The sequence below is a fragment of the Anopheles darlingi genome, chromosome 3 (assembly GCF_943734745.1).
Source record: "Anopheles darlingi chromosome 3, idAnoDarlMG_H_01, whole genome shotgun sequence".
NCBI lineage: Eukaryota > Metazoa > Arthropoda > Insecta > Diptera > Culicidae > Anopheles > Anopheles darlingi.
Genome location: NC_064875.1, coordinates 34,160,939 through 34,179,004, shown reverse-complemented (window position 1 = coordinate 34,179,004; position 18,066 = coordinate 34,160,939). Strand labels below are relative to the sequence as shown.

The following is an 18,066-nucleotide window of genomic DNA, read 5'->3' as shown; positions in this document are numbered from 1 at the left end:
GAAGCGGGTTTAAGCTTCGTGTGACGGGTGGCCGGAGTCGGTGCTAAACCTTTCTCGCCGTAGACAAGAGGGCGGCCGTAGACAAGAGGACGGGGGTGCTGATATTGAAACAACATCCGGTGGGCCCGTTAGTGATGGTGTAGGATGCAATCGATTGAACGATCAGCGGTTGATCCGAAGTTTTGGCGCAGGTCGGCCCTTCCGGAACTACCTTAGGTGCACTGAGGTCTGCACCCAAAATAGTCAGAGCTGCGGTCCTGGCAGCGAGATGGTCCAAAAAGGCTTATTTTTGACGATTTTTAGTGCAGAAACCATTCAACTTATTTGTTTCAAGGTAATGTCTTATTAAACTGCAACTTTTCAAGAGTATTTGGTTCATTTTTGGAGAAGATTTATTCAAAACTACGTTTTTGCCAATATTTTTTCGACCAAAAGACCAAAAGAGAGCGAGGTACCAACGCGAGGTACCAAACGGGAGCGGCAAAAAAAACGGTAAAATTTGAACGGGCGGGTATCGGGGGGTATCTTCGGGTTCCCTTTCTCGCTCTCGCACGCAAGAGAGAAAGAGAGGGAAGAGTTGGACTCCTGAACCCGTACGGTATAAACGTCCTGACAGCTGGCTTGACAGGTGGTGACATTTTTCCCTCGAAGTTGACAACTGGGAAAAACGCCAAGCCAAAAGGACGTGCCGCGCTAAGCAATTTGCAAATTTTCCGCCGATACAAACAACAAACGCCTGTTTTCCCCGCTTCGTTGGTGACCGAGTTAGCGTATAAGTCGACGGTAATAATTGGCTCTTAATTAACCTGACGACGATTATTATACGACGCGGTGTACGCGCCTTGACCACTTGGAAAATGTGAGGTTATGTGTCTGATTTCTCCTTTGCAGAATCAAACGTAACCCGTAGCAACTTCCGTCAGCATGGGAGACTCGGATGATGAATACGATCGCAAGCGTCGCGACAAGTTCCGTGGAGAACGGAGTGCTGGTGGTGGCGGAGGAGGCGGTGGCGGTGATAGTTACGGGCGGGTTGACCGGCCGGACCGTTCTCGTGGCAGAGATGATTGGCCAGATCGGTGAGTGGCTCAACGCGCTAGGTTTGAGCAGTGATTTACCTTCGATTTTCCTCCACAGCATCCGGCCGCGACAAGATTATCGAGATTATAGACCTCCGCCAAGGGATCGTGGCTATTCTCCGGCACGCGAAGCCCCTCCCGTCAAGAGATTACGTGGCGAACCTTGGGGCGATGAAGGTCGTCACCGATTCATGGGTAAGTATTCGACGATTGTTCAAACGGCAACCATTTATCGTTCAATTTACCCGGCTGCTTGGCGGCTAATTGCAGGGCACGATGGATACGGGATGTACGGCTATGCTCACGATCATTTCGGCATGCATCCGGGAGGCGGCGCACCGTACGGAGGCGGTCTCCAATCATCCGTCCATCAACGGTTAGTTTGGAAGTGGATGCATTGCACAGCTGGAATTACCGTCACATCGCGCTTTTTCTCTTTTCCAGCGAACCAGCCACTTCCGGCGACATGCAAACACAGCCGTGCATGATGACTTTGAAGCAATTCCTTGCTACGCAAGATGACTCAATTTCCGACTCTGACGCGATCACTAAGTACAACGAGTATAAGCTGGAATTCCGTCGGCAACAGATGAACGAGTTCTTCGTGGCTCATAAAGATGAAGAATGGTACGACTTAGCCACGATTTTGGCGAATCTTGAATGTCCCAATTGTCGATGGTTTCTGCGAATGGTGATATTTTGCTGTTGTTGCGTGGTGCTCCTATGCCGTTCTCGCTGCTACCTAGTTGCCTGCCATTTTGCACCGCATATTTTCGAGTATTTATGATATATTTTCTCCTTAACAGTGCTAGAATATACTCGCCCGTGGTTCGTTCTTTCACCAGCCAATGGGTGCTTCTTTAAGCAGAGAGCGGATTGCGTCAAGTCGCTCTTGCGCCTGTGCCCGGAGAAGCTACTCCTTTGTGGTGGGATCCGCGGCCCACTTCGGTATCAGCCTCAAACACACAATCCGTTTCTCAACATTTAGGCATCTCTGTTGCGCGCTATCGTTCGTTCTGTTATGTCCGTCTCGTCGCGAAACATTTTTAATCCGTCCAAGTCATTGAGCTCGAATGCGTATAGAGATGCTTAGGGAAAAGCGCAGGCACTGGCGAGCAATGCCAGTGAACATGGTAAGCTAGGACTTGAAATACGCTCTTGGAACGCATAGTTCCACTCGCGAACTAGACAAACGACAAACGTGTTCATTCTGCTACTCTTCGTGTACTACTGCTGCTACTGCGCCGTGGGCACAGCACACAAACGAACTTAGCAAGCAAAATTCAGTCCAAAGAGGTATTTACTATTCTTAACATAAGTTTATGAAATCCGCAGCAATTACACAAGCCTACTAGAGAGCTTCCACGCGTCCAGGATACTGTGATGGCACATGATGCGTTAGTGCGGGAACAGACAATTCATATATTTGGTAATATTTTCTATGGAAGAAGTGATATCAAATCTTGGTTGTCATATACAAGCGATGTGTTGCGCATGGAGCGGCAATAGCTGATCGCGTCGTGTTGATTGTTAAACTGTAAATTTTGTATAATTGCATTTAAGTAATCGATTTTGCAACATTACAAATTACATATAGCGATCAGTTTGCTAACGTTCTCCAAATTACAGCGCTATCGAGAAGATTGTCATTAAGAATACTCAATGTTAACATACGTTGTATCGAGTGTTTCATAAAAATTAATCCATTCCCTTTTTTTCTTATTCGTTTCTCCATCCACAATAGGTTCAAAATCAAGTATCATCCCGAGGAATCTGAAAAACGAAAGAAAGAGCAACTTTCTTTTCTAAAGGTATGCAAACCACCGATGTAGCTCTTTTGTGGACGTTGTACGTTATATCTACCAATTTGCTCCCATTTTAGCAACGGTGTCAAGTATTTCTGGAGTTGCTCAATTCGAAAGATATTGAGAAAGTTTCCGTGGATGCTTGTAACAGTGATGCGCTGCTGCGATTGTTAGATACGGCCGTCATTAAACTCGAAGGCGGCACGGAGGAGGATTTGAAGATGCTGGATGAAAAGCCGCCCGTTGCCGATACAACGACGAAGAGCGCAGTGCTTGCATTAATCGATAAACCTAAAGCGGAATCGAAATCTGCAGATACTGGCCTGTCCGCGCAAGCCGCCCCGGGAGCGGAAAGCGATGGTGGAGTAAAGAAAGAAGAACAAAATGTCAAGGCAGAGGACACGGATGGCGAGGCACAAGAGACAAAAACGAAAGAAGAATGCGCTGATGAAAATGGCAAGGAGCCAGAAACTCCGCAGGCTACTGATGAACATCCCGAAAAAAGCGCTGAAGAAAATCGTACCGAAACGGGTGTTGAAGGTATACGTGGTGCTGCCAATGAAGATGAGGATGATGATGGAAAACGGGATTCCGAGGCTACCAGAAAGAAACGTAGCCGCTCCGATTCAGCATCGAGTTCGTCCTCGTCATCTTCCTCTTCTTCCAGCGATTCGGATGACGACAAAGAGACCCAGCGAAAGGTTGACGACGATGACGATGAAGATGCTGAGAAAGAAGAGAAGCAGAAGGATATAGAATCAACACCGAAAAGTCCGGTCGAGGACCCTTCTGAGAGTAAAATGGATACCGACAGTGCGGGACATGGGAATGGAGGAGTTACCGATGATGCTTCGTCGGAAGGGTTACATGTTGACAAAAAATCCGTACCGGATGGTGATAAGTCTCCCCCACAGGCAGAAGCGAAAGATGAAAAGGAAGTGGAGGATGTAAAAAAGCCACTGGAAGTGACTGAGGGGGAAGACTCCGATGCAGGAAAGCAGAAAAAGACGGAAACTATTGATTTGGTTAAAGATGGCACCACCGACGGTGGTCCTCGTGCTCTTCATCGAACAAGCTCAATCTTTTTGCGGAACCTCGCACCTTCCATCACAAAGGCCGAAGTGGAGGCAATGTGCCGTCGTTATAACGGATTCCTTCGAGTTGCCATCGCCGATCCGCTACTGGAAAGACGTTGGTTCCGTCGTGGCTGGGTCACGTTTAAGCGTGAGGTGAACATAAAGGAGATCTGTTGGCATTTGAACAATATTCGGCTGCGCGACTGTGAACTTGGCGCCATAGTGAACAAGGATCTTAGCCGACGGGTCCGCCCGGTGAATGGTATCACCTGCCACAAGACTATCGTGCGCAGCGACATCAAACTCGGCGCTAAAATTGCGCACAATCTCGATGATAAATGGGGTCTATGGAAGGATGAGCAAGATCAATCGCTGAGTGGTGATGGGGACGGTACTAATGGCGGTAATACACGCCGGCAGGATGTGCAATCATTCGGTTTGCAGTCGAAAAATCCCGTGCTTCAAAACATAACCGACTATCTGATCGAAGAAGCATCGGCCGAAGAAGAGGAGTTGCTGGGTCTTTCCGATGATAGCAAGAAGATTTCGGAAGGAGAAGTTATCGAACGCGATCCTCAGTTGATCGAGGTGCTTGATAAACTCATTCTGTACCTCCGCATCGTGCATTCGGTGGACTTTTATAACCACTGCGAGTACCCGTACGAGGACGAGATGCCGAATCGGTGCGGTATTATACATGCACGCGGTCCACCGTCCCAAAGCAAGGTGTCTAGTAACGAGATTCAGGAATACGTACGCTCGTTTGAAGGAAAGATGGCTTCTTTCCTGACCAAAATGGTTGATCTTGAGGCAGATGAGATGAAGAAGCTTGGTGCAAAGGATGCAGAGGTTGAGGTGGAAAAATTTATCACTGCAAACACGCAAGAACTTGCCAAGGACAAGTGGCTGTGTCCGCTTTCGGGTAAAAAGTTCAAGGGACCAGATTTCGTACGTAAACACATTTTCAACAAGCACGCAGAGAAAGTCGAAGAAGTGCGAAAGGAGGTGGAGTACTTCAACAATTACCTTAAAGATTCGAAACGTCCCCAGTTGCCGGAGCACCCCGGTAATTCCAAGAAATCCGGCTCCGAAACCACCGCTCCCGGCGGAGGTGCAGGCGTCGTAGCCGGAGTAGGGTAAGTTGAGTAGCGTTCTGGGTTTTATGTCATATGCATAACATGTTACTACTTACTCGTCTACGATTATAGCTACCGTAACCCTCCGTTCGGGATGTCACACAGCTATGCTCCAATGTATGCGCCGTACGCACCAGCGCCAATGATGGGACCCAACTCAAGAGGCAGACCACAATATGGACGCTCTGGAAGGTATGTAGTATCGCTTTCTCAATAGGTTGATCTAGTCCCCCCGTGCCCGTTGCGCTTACAAATTCATCAATTTGGTGCGGGGTTTTCTTCTGTAGAATTGATCGGCACTATTGACGTCCCAGCCTTTTGCGTTTCACATTAACATTGGATAATGAGTTTTTGTTTTGTTCTTTCTTTCCCGCTGACTATCCTTTCCATGGCGCTCTTTTATGGCTATATGGTTAACGTGCGCTTGTTGACGCTTCATCCGGTCCGTTAATCGTGGCATACACTGCTCAGAGGTCCGTTGGTCGAACCTCGACGACCGATTATTGCCTACAGCGATTTGGATGTGCCCAGTTTCAATGACAGCTTTTTTTAAGCTGCCATCTACCCAATCTACCACAACATCACACAAGGGAGTTTGGTTAGATAAACAATCTTTGCTGTAGTCATATCCTTAGAGCAGAAATGACGGATGGTAGCAGAATCGATCAATTCACATTTCAATACAATTTAACCACATTTATAATTTTGTTCATGGCGTCATTAAAACCGATATTGCAACTATCAAAAATAAAGATCATTTTCCCAAGAAACACCGCAACTGTAGCTCATCATTAATGGGTTGTTACCAGATGTTCAGTTATCTATAAAATATGTCTTTTATGTTTATATTTTTAGAATGGGAGGACCGGACTACCGACCAGTAATTCACTATCGCGATCTAGATGCTCCTCGGGAACCTGACGAGTTTCTGTAAATCGAACCCACGCGCCTATTAAGGTGTGTTCTTGTGAACTTTAATTTCAAACGTAGCTTCTCTTAGCAAAACTTAATTCGCTCCTGTGTACCAACCGCTGTACATCCTTATTAAATGATGTCTGGAAAAATAGTTTAAACAATTGTTTTATTAAAAAGTTGCGTAAAGCGTGCTAAAGATCGTAACTAGGTGTGATTGGCTCAGGCTGTTCCCACGTTCCCGATTAATGCCAAATGATCGTCGCTGATCCGGCCCAGCGCGCTCTCTACCTCTTCCAACAGCTTCTTTCCCTGTTTAGTTCCCATTTCATTGCGTAGCATGCTTCTAGCGCGCACCAAACAACCATACGCTTCTTGATAGTCCCGTTTCATGTTCTCTAAGTTGCCGGCACCAGAAGCTTGCTGTCGTCTATTCCGCTCAATCAGTGCAAACTGCTGCTCTAGCAATATGGACCCGGCATAGAGCGTAAGTCGGAACGACTCTGGATCGAGCACGTCGGTGATACGCATCATATCGCGACACATGGACAGCTTCCTTTGTAGCAACGCATCGGAAAGTACCTGTAGCTGATATCCGTTAAAGTGTCCGTACATTTGAATCAGCGAATGTTGCAACGTTAGCAGATGGAAGTGATTAGGATGCAAGAAATTCTGCAGCTTTTGTATAAGATCCTCGAACTCCTTGACGGAGGACTTCCGTCCCATAAGCTCATCGACTTCTTCGCCAATCTTGGACAAGAGAAAGTTGACCTGATCGTGTGTTATCTGTACGGGACAACGATTACATTTCCAGTCACTGGTTTCGGACAGTGGGTCTATTGGCAGCTGATATCCGCCGCATGGCTCTCCATCCAATCCCATACACCTTAGAGCACTAAGAAATGTTCCGAGTTCCGTTGGGTCAGCGCATCGCTCGCACTTGCAGTCAAAGCATTTGTTCGCTTTTAAATGCTGCCGACGTAGCTGCGTTCCCCACAGCGAATGGGTGTAGGTTGTGGTCAAGTGCTCACCTGTTCGAGAAGAATAAGACCTTAAAAGAATGAGAGTTGTGAATGGTTTGCGGCGTTATACGGATACAAACCTTTTTGAATATCCCTTCCGGCCTTGAACGTCAACTTCATGCCCTTAGAACAGTCAAACGTGTAAAAAGAGTTGGGAACACAGCAATGTTCGAGCATACAGCCAATGGGATAGAGACCACAAATTTCCCTTCCATTAGCCAGGGGAATTACCATTGCATTTACCTCGAGTATACCGGCAATCTTGTGCAGCGCCTTCCTGTCGCACACCTTCAGCACTTGTTTGTCCTGTTTCTTTTCAAGCTTTTGTAGCGGATCCAGGAAATTGCGCAACAGATAGGACACCACGCGGTCGTCGGTATCGCGATAGTAATGCGTTTTCTTACGTTCTTCATAGTGGCTCTCGAGGTTCATCATCTGGTCGAACTGTGTTGGGCTACGGATCTGTATGGCCAAACACTTCAGCACTAGCAGCGCATCGTAACGATAGTAGTCGAAGAATGTTTCCGGATCATCGGTGGGTTTTGGGGCTCGTCCGAAGCGAAGGATGCCACACTCAATACCATGCAAGTTGGCGTTGGTCAATCCGGGGCAATCCGGTTTACAGGCTGGCCAGTGACAGTGTTCGCAACGGAATTGTCCGAGGTGGCAATCGGCGAAACAACCAACGCATGGTACTATAGTTGACCGTTGCTCGTACTCGTCCAGGTTCCATTTTGGTCCAATAACAAGCGGATTTTCCGAAAACAGTACCGTGTCCTTCGGAATGGGCTTGGTGACCATAAAGAAACGGCCAATTTCTTCATTCTTTGCCAGCTGCAAATTGAGGCAAAATCTTGAATTATTATAATCGCATGGGACAAATTTGTAATCGACATTGTAGCGACACATGTTGAAGTTCTGTAATTGTCAATGGTTAGGACACATGGCGATTTGTTAAAGCGTGAATTAAACACATTTTCGGTACTTAAGGACGCATCTATCAAATAGGTAAGAATTCGAGTAAGGGTAAAGTGTTTGTGGATGGTTTGGCACATTAAGTAGTTTTACACATTTAAATTACCTTTGCTTCCTTCGAATGATACACGATCTAATCCGGTAGAAGAAGTTAAAAGCTGTTAATAAGTTATTTTTTATCGATAGTCGGTAAAGAGATTCAAGAATCCCAACGAGCATGTCCACTGCACGTTTCAGACATCGTCGGTATCTATTTTTAGCTAGACATCTACTCTATATAGCGATGCAACGGTGAGATTAGAGTTGCAAAGAAAAATCAAAGCTCTTGCTAAAAGGCAGCATATTAAAGCGAAGCAAACCACGGTTCCCGAAAAATTCACCTCATAAGGTTTGGCGCACTCATTTTTATGTTTTGCACGCCAATGCTTTTTCTGATGCTCCGGACTGCAGTAGTAAATTAGTTGGCACCCGGCGCACTTTAACGTTGACTCTACTCCGCAAAAACCACATTTTGAGTCGACGTTCATTACGCTCGCTTGCCTGTGCGATCTTTTCTGAAAACGATCGAGAACGATGGTAAGTTAAGCGAATCACGTTTCACTAGCTCAAAGCAGCGACTGTGAGCTCAACCCGTTTTTTACATGATGCAACCACGTTTCTTAAGCGGCTTGCGCATGCGATTTAAGATATTTCGAAATTAATGCCTCTCGCAGTGGCGGCAGCAGGGATCCGTGAACAGCCATAGATTTGTGATCCTGCGTGGAGTTCCGGAAGCTGGAAATCCAATTTTTTACTTGATTTTGGAACGATTTTGGACGCCGATAGGAGTCGTTAAACGACCGCTAGACGGGCATTTTAGAAATTAGGTCGGCGCTGGCAGCACTGGTCGTTCTGCTGCACAGGCAGAACGTTTTTTCTGCAGAGGCAAAGGTTGAGTTTTGCAAATAAATACGCGTCTTTTTGGGAAAACCGATTTGGCTCCGAAAAGTGCTTGTGGCTGAAAATATTGGAAACTGTATCTTCGTTGACGACTGCAGAGCCTCAGCAATCCAGTGCGGATTGTATTTAAAGTGAATTGGAGGGAAAAAGATTCCGTTCGCCAACGTTTCGTGTAAGTTTTTCATACCACACATAACCAAATACGCAGAGCGGGACTGGTGAGATTACGCGGTTTTGCTGTTGGAAACGATTGAAGGCCGCGTGTTGGATTAGTTTCGGTACCGATGCACCAACTAAAATAAGCCATGAAATCCGCCTTTTGCCGGTTTTGGTGGCCAAATCTATAGGGCGCGATCAGAAAATGTTGGTTCTCGCAAACGCAAAGCAAACGTCGCAGTCAAAAATACGTCTCCTCCCTTCCCTTCCCACCCTCTTTTCACGCCCAAGAGCTCTTTCAAAAGCTATGTTTTGAATTTGAATTTCAAAGGAGCGAAATGCTTGCTAGCAAAATTTATGCTTTCGATTTGTGTTCAAAATCGTGCTACTACGGGCTCGCACCGTTTGTGCTGCTAAAAAAAAGTTATAACACTCCAGCCTCAAAATGTTTTCATCAAATTTATCGAACATCGAGCGCGCTGAGCGAGATTGACAAATGTCAACCGCACCGTTTCGGGATGTCCCCCGCCGTTTAAGCGAGTTGAACACCGTCGTTAGCGATTAAATTATTTGTTTATTCCCATACAGATTGATTCGCTAAACATGGACGATTTAAAGCACGAAATCGAAGATTCCGACGATTTGGTGGAATACACGATGGAATATGAGGAAGTGGACGAGCAGGAAGAGGAGCAGGAAGAGCTGCTTGTGACTATGACCGAAGAGCATGAGGAACATCTAGATGAAACAATTGAAACCATCGAATCGGTAAGCAATGCAAGCTTGAACTAGTGCAAGTGATCTTAAAATTATGTTCATTTGTTACTAGATTGGTTCCGAGGCCGAGGAAATCGAGGAACAGGAACAATCACTCGAGGAAAAAGATGGCAATACTGACTCAGATGGTGAGCCTTTACCATCCGTATCTACAAACGTACAACGGCTAAGGAAGTCAATGGTTCAATCGCCAATACGGGCCGCTGTTACTACATTGGATAGTGTGGTGGTCATGCGGCCGCAACCATCACATGGTACGACTACTCAAATCAAATTACTAAACAACTCTCAGGCAAACCAGATACCAGCTACCCAAACACAGTCTTTCCGCCTTGTAAAAACAGAAGGGTCGGGGATAATGAAATCAACTGTGGTTATACAGCCTAACGGACAAACTTTGAAACGATCGATCGCCGTCAGCAATGTTAATATACAACCTCCAACTAAAGTGATGCTTAACGCGAATGCTCGCGTCCTACAGATACAGTCCAATAGTGGGTCACCATCGTCTCCGCTAGTGGCAAAAACCGTTACCGTTGCCAAATCGTCTCCGCAGATTGCCGGTTCAGGAAGCGCGACAAAAACGATTACTATGAAATCCCTCCCGGGAGGCTCGATGAAAATGGTTTCTCAAATTATTGGACAAACACCAGCATCCTCAGTGCGAGTAGCAAAGGCAAATATTCCTACCCAGGCTATAGGTAGTCGGATTATTAACAGCCACGCCAACCAAGCTAGTGATGAGTCTCCCAAAATTATTTTGAACACTGCAAGCGCTTCTGCAATGGCTGGCAAAAGGACACAATTACAATCCGTAAATCAGCCCGGTGTCAAACCTGTTCAATTTCTCCGTGTACTGAAACCAGCGCAAAATAGGACCGATTCAGCGGCTGAAGCAGTATTGTCATCGAAGATAGTAGTGCAAACGACAAATAAACCGAACACCGTCACTACCATCGGACAGGCTCGTCCCGTGGGCAGTCTGAATACAAAACCATCGGTTGGACCTTTAACGATCACTCCCTCGAAGATCATCCTGCAAAACAATAAGGCCTTCGTGGTACGCAAAGGTGACATTCCAGCAACGAGTGGTACTGCAATTACTACCACATCTTCAACTGGAAAGTCTCCTTTGTCTGCACAGCGCAAAATCGTCATTAGCGGTAACAGTTTGCAAAACCAGAACAAGATAAATTTGATTGGAGGGTCGCGTTCTATTTTAATCAAAACTGAAGATATGAAACCGATCGATTCGAAACAAATACGAACTGTTCTTGGAAAATCATCTACACCATCGAAAGCAACCGGTTCTGCATCTAAAGAGACGATGGTTCACTCGAAAAAAGAGAATGTTAGCTATGAAAACGAGGAGACCGATGTCGAGATAAAGGCGATTGTTCAAACGAAAAACCAGTCCTCATTTAAAGAGGACTTGGATGATTCTGACGAAAAAGCGACATCAACTACACCTACGATCACGTCCATTTCCTATGGGTTTGCGGAAGAAAGCTACAAAAAGCGACCGTGCAATTGTACCAAATCCCAATGCTTAAAGTTATACTGCGATTGCTTTGCAAATGGGGAATTTTGCTACAACTGCAACTGCAAGGACTGCCACAACACGCAGAAGGACGATTACGCTCGACAGAAAGCCATCCGTTGCACACTCGAACGTAATCCGAATGCTTTCAAGTACGTATATGCATGCTCTATCGGTATCCAAAACCGTTGTGACTAACCTTTTGACTTGTTATATTGGAACTGCAGACCAAAAATTGGCTCGATTGGACCGTCAGATGATGCCACGCGCTTACATACGAAGGGATGCAACTGTAAGCGATCCGGTTGCCTGAAGAACTACTGCGAGTGTTACGAGGCGAAAATTCCGTGCTCCAGTAATTGCAAATGTGTTGGTAAGTTGTAAAACTAATCGCTTTTAGCCAAGAATCAATAATTACTAACATGGTTTGGTCTCTTTTACAGGCTGCCGCAACACTGATCAATTCTTACAAGAGTTCCATTACTTTGGAGCTTCCGAAAGCTCCCGTAAATCGCTGGAGGATGGCATTTCGCCAAAGTTATCCCCCGGTTTGTATGGGCGTGACATGCAAAGACCTGTGTCCCAAGCCTTACCTGCTGGGGATATTAAACTGATGTCCTTTGATCCGACGAACATGAACCAATTGTCGCTCAACACTGACATGTCGAAGCTACCTCTAAGCAAACAACCACACAACTCCATGACACCAGACGTGATCGAGGCAACTCTGCAGTGCATGATCGCTCAGGCGGATGAATGCCAAAGACGCGGCTGCAGCATACGCACATCAGAGCGTATGATATTGCAGGAGTTTGGGCGCTGTTTGGTGGAAATCATGGACTTTGCGTCGAAATCCGACAACGATCCAATCGGCCATGCGCCCGAAACGGAAGAAATTTAACAAATGGAATGCCACATCAAGTGTACTACATCCGAAGTAGCTTAGCTACTAAATTGGGCGAGTAGGCTGTATTCACGTTCTTTATTTTAATGTATCATTCTACATCTCTTATGTCCATGTTTATGCAGTTACTGTGCAGGGTTATCCTTTGGCTACCGTGCATTATTTGTTTGGCAAACTAGGTGTGAACTGTCAAGGTTTTCAACGATTCGATTTATTAACGGTTTTGAAGTAATCTTTTTCAATTTGATATAGATAATTAAAGGACGAATTGTATGTTTGTGGTAACATAATAGTGAAATAAAATTATAGATTCATCCATGATTCGTGTCAAAGAGTGTAAAAATAACTAAAAATGTGAATGACTCATTTCTCTTTGTGTTTGTCATACATTGCACAACGAGGCAAGTTGTGACAGCAGCACAATATACAAGTGAATAATAAAAAAGGTCTTCATTTATCTTTCTGTATTGAAACTGATAGCAAAAGATACTGGACATTTTGCCTACTTCTTCCTGTTCGAAACTCGTTTCCGAAAGTTGGTCGATGATTTTTTGAAATTTTTTGACATCGCGCGGTCGTGTAGCCGTCAGTTCAGTGCGAACGTCAAACATTTTGTCTTCTCGATCGAACACGGAACACGCAAAGAATCGAAAATTGGGATCGCCCAGCCTCTTTTTCCCTCGAGTGGCCAGGTCCGAGCAACGGTCCAGAATTCCACACTTCCCGTGTAAGTAAACTTTCAGGTAAACTATCAATTCCTTAGTAAGAGGCTCATTTTATAGCTAGTGTCACCCTGTTGTTCCAACATTCATTTTACACATAAAACAATATTCAGAAGCCTGCTCGCTGTGGTTTGCCACTTTGGACTACATTTTCCAGGCAGATTAGTGGAAACAGAGTGAACAGAGTGATCAGGAAGGTGGAAGAATCGTCCGTCCCAAGAGGGAGGAGGAAGACGGGGGTGCTCCGGGCTTGTGTTCCGTCGATCTCGTCATCGATGGCTTGCTGAGAATTAGGACTTTTCGTTGGAAATGCCCGTTTTGCTGCGGGAGGGAATGGGATTCGTTTCCCAAGTGCGTGTAAGGGGTAGGGAGAGGGGACTGCTGACGGTTGGTGGTATATAACGGAAAAAGTACGATTGGCTTTTATGTCATCCACCAAGATAGCCAGTGCGGGTGGTTAAGTAGGCCCCATCTTGCATGTTCGTTCATGTTCCGTTGGTGACGAAAAACTTGCATGATCTTTGTCTTTGGTAATAAACTTGGCCCCAAAGCAATCGATAGTTGAACGTTTGCCACAGATTGTGCTGTGTACGCGAGAGCGAGAAAGAGCGACCCAGAGAGCGGAATAGATGGTCGTGTAACAGTCGTGTATCCAGCGATTATTTGCATCCCAGTGCATTTTCCTCCAAACCTATTCACTCCGTCGCCCTTCCTCCCCCTGGGCAAAAGTTAACTAACTTCCAACGCAGTCAATCGAGCCACTAGCAAAGAAAAAAAAGCAGTTCTTACTAACAATTGATAGATAGTTGCTCAATGCATTAGAATCGTCTCAACATATCAGCCTGTGAGCCCCTGTTGGCATGGCATCGATGATAACCACTATCCTTGCGCTATCCTCGTGTATCCTGGTGGAATAAGTGTGTTTTCTTTTTCAAACAATTTTAAAGTTCGTCGATCTGAGTTCCTCTTGCCTGCCATACACCAGCAACCGTGGAGTGAGCTAGGAAGAAGGTATTCTAATGTATAATAATTAAGCTATGGTTAGCCTATTCAACCATCATCAATCTTGTGGATTGTGGTTTGAAGTCAATGATGGAAAGAGCAACGAAATGTGCTCTATCGTTCCATTTTTTGTTATTAACTAAGGCTCTCCTGGGAACGGGTGAAGTTGCTTAAGAGCGACCGAGAAGAGAACAGAGTTAGTTTATTTTCATATATTTCAAGCGGAGGATGGCATTATATCGATAATGGCAATCAGTGACATCTTGAAATCGGATGCTGCGATCTATGTTGTTTAGAACATTTTCCTCATGCTCATAATTTATGTATATAATATTTTACATCAACTTTGTGATCTATAAAGTGAAACAGCTTAACGTGCATCTGTTTGCAAATCAAATAGTGAAATCCCTAGACGTTGCCATCCAAGAAGAGTGGTAAATTGATACCCGTCCGTGTGGAACATAAAGTGAAATGATTATCGCGTAATATAATATGCAGTATTTTTCCAAGGAAGTTTCATTAGAAAGTTGTAATGCACGGTGCGTGAATATGACAAGCTAGAATTTGAGGACTTTGCGGAATCATCAGTGTTTTTATGTTAAAAGTGTAACAATTGATTTATATCGAGACTGTCAGTGTTCAATTTACTTCAGTACTCGTAGCAGGTACAAGACAACATCCAAAGTTCATCGCACCGCACTTTTACATTATAATACGCGTGGTGGATACAACAGCCTCAAAGGTTAAAGAAGGTGAGATGACTATTGCTCTACAAATCATGTACAATATCCCGGAAAACGGTGGCTTCCAACAATGCAAGCATCACCAGCTTTACTTTACTGACTGGAGTTACTTGCGACCCTTTTTTACAGTACTTACGACCCTTTGCCAGTACGTAGCACAAGATGAAAACTAACAAGTATTTCATTCATTTCATGATGATAGGTCTCGTAGTACTTGTACCCTAGCATTCCCGATATCAACGAATGCAGTGCCTGTATCCGGTTTACTTTCCGATAACAGTGCACGGTTGTTAGTGTCGCTTATTGCGAGTCGTATTATTCCTTTTGTCCATTTAACGATACGGAGCAATTTGTCTTGAAAAAAAATGAACGTTTGTGAATGTTAATCGTGTATCGAATTTGCAGAAATGCGTTAACATTAGATTGTTCTCATCAAATCGATCAAATCGAGGACACAATGGTAGTTTCAAAGTTTCCAAACAACAGTTTTACAGCAATATTAGTTGTTGTAAAACTGTAGAACCCAAAACGATTAGAGAAGAGATGTTTCAACAGAAGAGATAGAGAGAGAGAGAGAGAGCACGGTCACGAGAAGCAATTGGTTTTTGGGTACAGTTTATTGAGTTGAATTGATTGCAATGGTCGATTCGTGATGTGCATCAATGCATATTTATCAGCGCACATTTGCAAACTTCTGCTTCCGCTTTAGGTCGTACCCGTGATCGTAATCGAGTGTCATAACAATACGCTTGTAAACTGGTTGATAGATGAACGGCGAGGATCGTCTGTTGTCGATGGTATTAAGGTTTAGACACACTTTTGCAGTTGGATGCGCCTATATATTACAGCGACCCTCCTCCAACCTGCTCTATGACATTCATGTTAGAATAGTGCGATTGTTGGAGGCAGCAAAATCAATAATGATTTTACTTCATCCAACATTCCGCACTGTCCTGCCAATGTCCCAGCGAAGCGAGGGCCAATTCTTTTCCGGGCTTTGTTTTAGGGCGCTGTAAGAGAGGTGTTAACATCCAGAAACGATGTTTAAACTATCGACCAAAGCCTTCTACCTTCTGCACTTTTGGTTCAAGCGTGACATTGTTTGTCGTGAAGTCCAAGTCACCATCGCTCATAGCACCGAAGTTGCAGATCAGTGGACCGTGTCCGGAAACAAACGCTTAAATCGACATCCTTCATTAAACATTATCACTACAAAGAGACTCCCAGGCCCAGGGTTATTGAAAGCCAGCGTATCAATTGACAGCATATACCAGGTTAAAGGCTGTTAGAAGAGAAAGGCAAAGGCGTCGGTTTATGTAACGCTCAATCGCTTTCTGTTTTTAGAGAAAGAATGACGTGAGCCATTCAAGGGTTATCGCAAAATGTAATTATTATTTGCAACCCTGCGATCGTAACACCTATCAAGGTGCAATCTAATGTATTGATCAATTTTGGAAGATAATAACTTATTTGTTGATAAGTGAACCAGATTTTCTTTCTCTGGTGGTTGTTGAATTGTTTTTAAAGTATATCTGCTATCTTTCGCATTATACTTATTTTAATATTGTAATGTTTTTTGGCTATTTTGATTTTCAAGATAATTGTACAAACCGGCTGTAAAACCTAAGTAACAGAAGTTACAATATGCCCTATGCTTTATTTTGTGCATCGGATAGTGTGTCTGCAATTGTATAGGCGTGTACACTTATTAAATAAAACAAAAAGAGCTGCAATTAATGGCCACATAATTATTTACCTGTGAATTCACGCGACACGCGTACAACATTGCGCAAAATAGCAGAAACGAAGCATTTACAGTCACATTGTATTGAGTTGCCGATTGGTAACGGTGAGGTGCATTAGAACAAAACGTACAATACTTAGACAGTTTCTCGTGAAAGGTACAATTGGCTCAATTATCATACATCAATCATAACAACAATAATGAGCTGTAGATGTTTGACTAGCAATTTTCTCGCTGCTCTATTCTCCCATTAGACTATACGTGGGCGCGTACTTGCGAAGGAAAAGAGGGAGGCTGTGTGCACCTAGCGTAATGACGAGTTCAATTATTCTGCTTCCTTCGAATAATGATAATTCTTGCACGGAAATGAGTGCGATGCTCAACGGTTAGCCAGTCGTGTGTTGAGTTTAGAGCCGTTTTCTTGTCGCCTGCACTGTTCTCATTGGCACAATGGACTAAACAAGAGATCATGTGGAAGACGTACCTCTAATCCAACATTGGTTGCACTTATTAAATCAACATGAATCCAAATCCAGAATTAATGTAATCATTACTTGTTGTCCACTTTTAATGTCATACTAAATAAATTTACCTCATGCCAATCAAAAAACAATTCTATTGACGATAATAAGTTTGTAATAAACATATACGCCGTGCCATTCCGAAACAAATAATTGAAAAGTGTTTAAACCAATGTTTTTTGTTGCCAAATTTATTGATACCTTGCTGAGAAAAAAAAATGGTTTGGGACTTGGTGCGAACAGTTATTTTCAGTTCTACAATTATTGTCCGCATAGCTAATGTGTTTTTGAACGTATTTAGACCTATTCTTTCTTCTATTTTTCGTAAATCTTAGGTAAAAAAAGGCGTCACAATGGTTTCCACGCGCCAAATGACCGGGGCAACATCGGACGAATCCAGCCTTCAATTGTTGCGAGTTGGTTCATCTGCGGGATCCTCAAACATAGTTGCTCCGTCGAATAGCACTATCAGCAGAACTGGTGCCCCTCAGAACACTAATCAACCGATGTCAAATCAGTCTTCTGGAACTATTTCGACAGTGGTTGCTTCAAACTCGAGCACGCATCTGAACTGCGTTAACCAGCAAGGTTATGTTATATCTTCTGCGGCTATGGTCACGGATGTCTTAAGTTCTCAGCACCAGCAACAGCAACAGCAACAACCACTGCAACAGCATCAGCATCAGCTTTTGCAGCAAAATGTTAACCTGATGAACCTTCCAACGGAATTGTTGGAGCATATCTTTTCTTATGTGGGCTACAAGAAGATTGGTCACATGAGAGTGGTAAGTAAAGTCTTGAAATGTTTTATGTTTAAAGTTCAAATTAGTTCTTATGTTCTTTTATAGAACATATATATATATAAAAAAATATATATATATATAAAAATATATATATAAAAAATAAACAAAATATTTCAACGTTGGTTTTTGTTGGATTAGGGATCTAGATAGATGGAGGAACCACAAATAATCGCTAATCGAATACTTACTACTCTTATTTAGTAGGAACAT

General features: G+C 44.1%; 4 protein-coding genes across 6 annotated transcripts in view; 3 read left to right on the top strand and 1 right to left on the bottom strand.

The window, feature by feature from the left end:
- The first annotated feature begins 660 nt into the window (after positions 1-660).
- On the top strand, positions 661-6,090 carry LOC125957761 (serrate RNA effector molecule homolog). Of its 2 annotated transcripts, none has more exons than XM_049690662.1 (9): positions 661-783; positions 892-1,079; positions 1,138-1,274; positions 1,350-1,455; positions 1,524-1,706; positions 2,824-2,890; positions 2,962-5,096; positions 5,169-5,288; positions 5,952-6,090. In XM_049690662.1, the coding sequence occupies exons 2-9, from the start codon at positions 925-927 to the stop codon at positions 6,028-6,030; spliced, it is 2,982 nt and encodes a 993-aa protein (XP_049546619.1). In that variant the 5' UTR covers positions 661-783; positions 892-924; the 3' UTR covers positions 6,031-6,090. The 2 variants fall into 2 exon arrangements, with proteins under 2 accessions (XP_049546619.1, XP_049546618.1); XM_049690661.1 differs by lacking the exon at positions 5,952-6,090 and adding an exon at positions 5,568-5,892.
- Positions 6,091-6,215: 125 nt separating this feature from the next.
- LOC125957762 (SET domain-containing protein SmydA-8) lies at positions 6,216-8,605 on the bottom strand. 2 transcript variants are annotated; one of them, XM_049690663.1, is made up of 4 exons: positions 8,386-8,605; positions 8,112-8,138; positions 7,111-7,864; positions 6,216-7,039 (listed from the first exon to the last, which is right to left on the bottom strand). In XM_049690663.1, the coding sequence occupies exons 1-4, from the start codon at positions 8,530-8,532 to the stop codon at positions 6,231-6,233; spliced, it is 1,737 nt and encodes a 578-aa protein (XP_049546620.1). In that variant the 5' UTR covers positions 8,533-8,605; the 3' UTR covers positions 6,216-6,230. The 2 variants fall into 2 exon arrangements, with proteins under 2 accessions (XP_049546620.1, XP_049546621.1); XM_049690664.1 differs by lacking the exon at positions 8,112-8,138.
- Positions 8,606-8,942: 337 nt separating this feature from the next.
- Positions 8,943-12,678, top strand: LOC125953783 (protein lin-54 homolog). The gene is made up of 5 exons (XM_049683561.1): positions 8,943-9,116; positions 9,689-9,868; positions 9,930-11,569; positions 11,645-11,790; positions 11,861-12,678. The coding sequence occupies exons 2-5, from the start codon at positions 9,704-9,706 to the stop codon at positions 12,316-12,318; spliced, it is 2,409 nt and encodes an 802-aa protein (XP_049539518.1). The 5' UTR covers positions 8,943-9,116; positions 9,689-9,703; the 3' UTR covers positions 12,319-12,678.
- A 1,877-nt stretch (positions 12,679-14,555) lies between these two features.
- Positions 14,556-18,066, top strand: part of LOC125956373 (uncharacterized) — a 10,330-nt gene continuing 6,819 nt past the window's right edge. The window contains exons 1-2 of the mRNA XM_049688166.1: positions 14,556-14,797; positions 17,389-17,838. Coding sequence (XP_049544123.1) covers positions 17,407-17,838 — 432 coding nt within the window. The 5' untranslated portion in view covers positions 14,556-14,797; positions 17,389-17,406. The remainder of the gene's footprint in view (positions 14,798-17,388; positions 17,839-18,066) is intronic.

Coding starts and splice junctions, on each gene's coding strand:
- LOC125957761 (XM_049690661.1), top strand. CDS start 925: ATGGGAGACTCGGATGATGAATACGATCGCAAGCGTCGCGACAAGTTC. Junction 1,707..2,823: donor GCTCATAAAGATGAAGAATG/GTACGACTTAGC, acceptor CATCCACAATAG/GTTCAAAATCAAGTATCATC. Junction 2,891..2,961: donor AGCAACTTTCTTTTCTAAAG/GTATGCAAACCA, acceptor CTCCCATTTTAG/CAACGGTGTCAAGTATTTCT.
- LOC125957762 (XM_049690663.1), bottom strand. CDS start 8,532: ATGAACGTCGACTCAAAATGTGGTTTTTGCGGAGTAGAGTCAACGTTA. Junction 8,139..8,385: donor AGTGCGCCAAACCTTATGAG/GTGAATTTTTCG, acceptor CTACCGGATTAG/ATCGTGTATCATTCGAAGGA. Junction 7,040..7,110: donor CGGAAGGGATATTCAAAAAG/GTTTGTATCCGT, acceptor CTTCTCGAACAG/GTGAGCACTTGACCACAACC.
- LOC125953783 (XM_049683561.1), top strand. CDS start 9,704: ATGGACGATTTAAAGCACGAAATCGAAGATTCCGACGATTTGGTGGAA. Junction 11,570..11,644: donor CGTAATCCGAATGCTTTCAA/GTACGTATATGC, acceptor TTGGAACTGCAG/ACCAAAAATTGGCTCGATTG. Junction 11,791..11,860: donor CAGTAATTGCAAATGTGTTG/GTAAGTTGTAAA, acceptor TCTCTTTTACAG/GCTGCCGCAACACTGATCAA.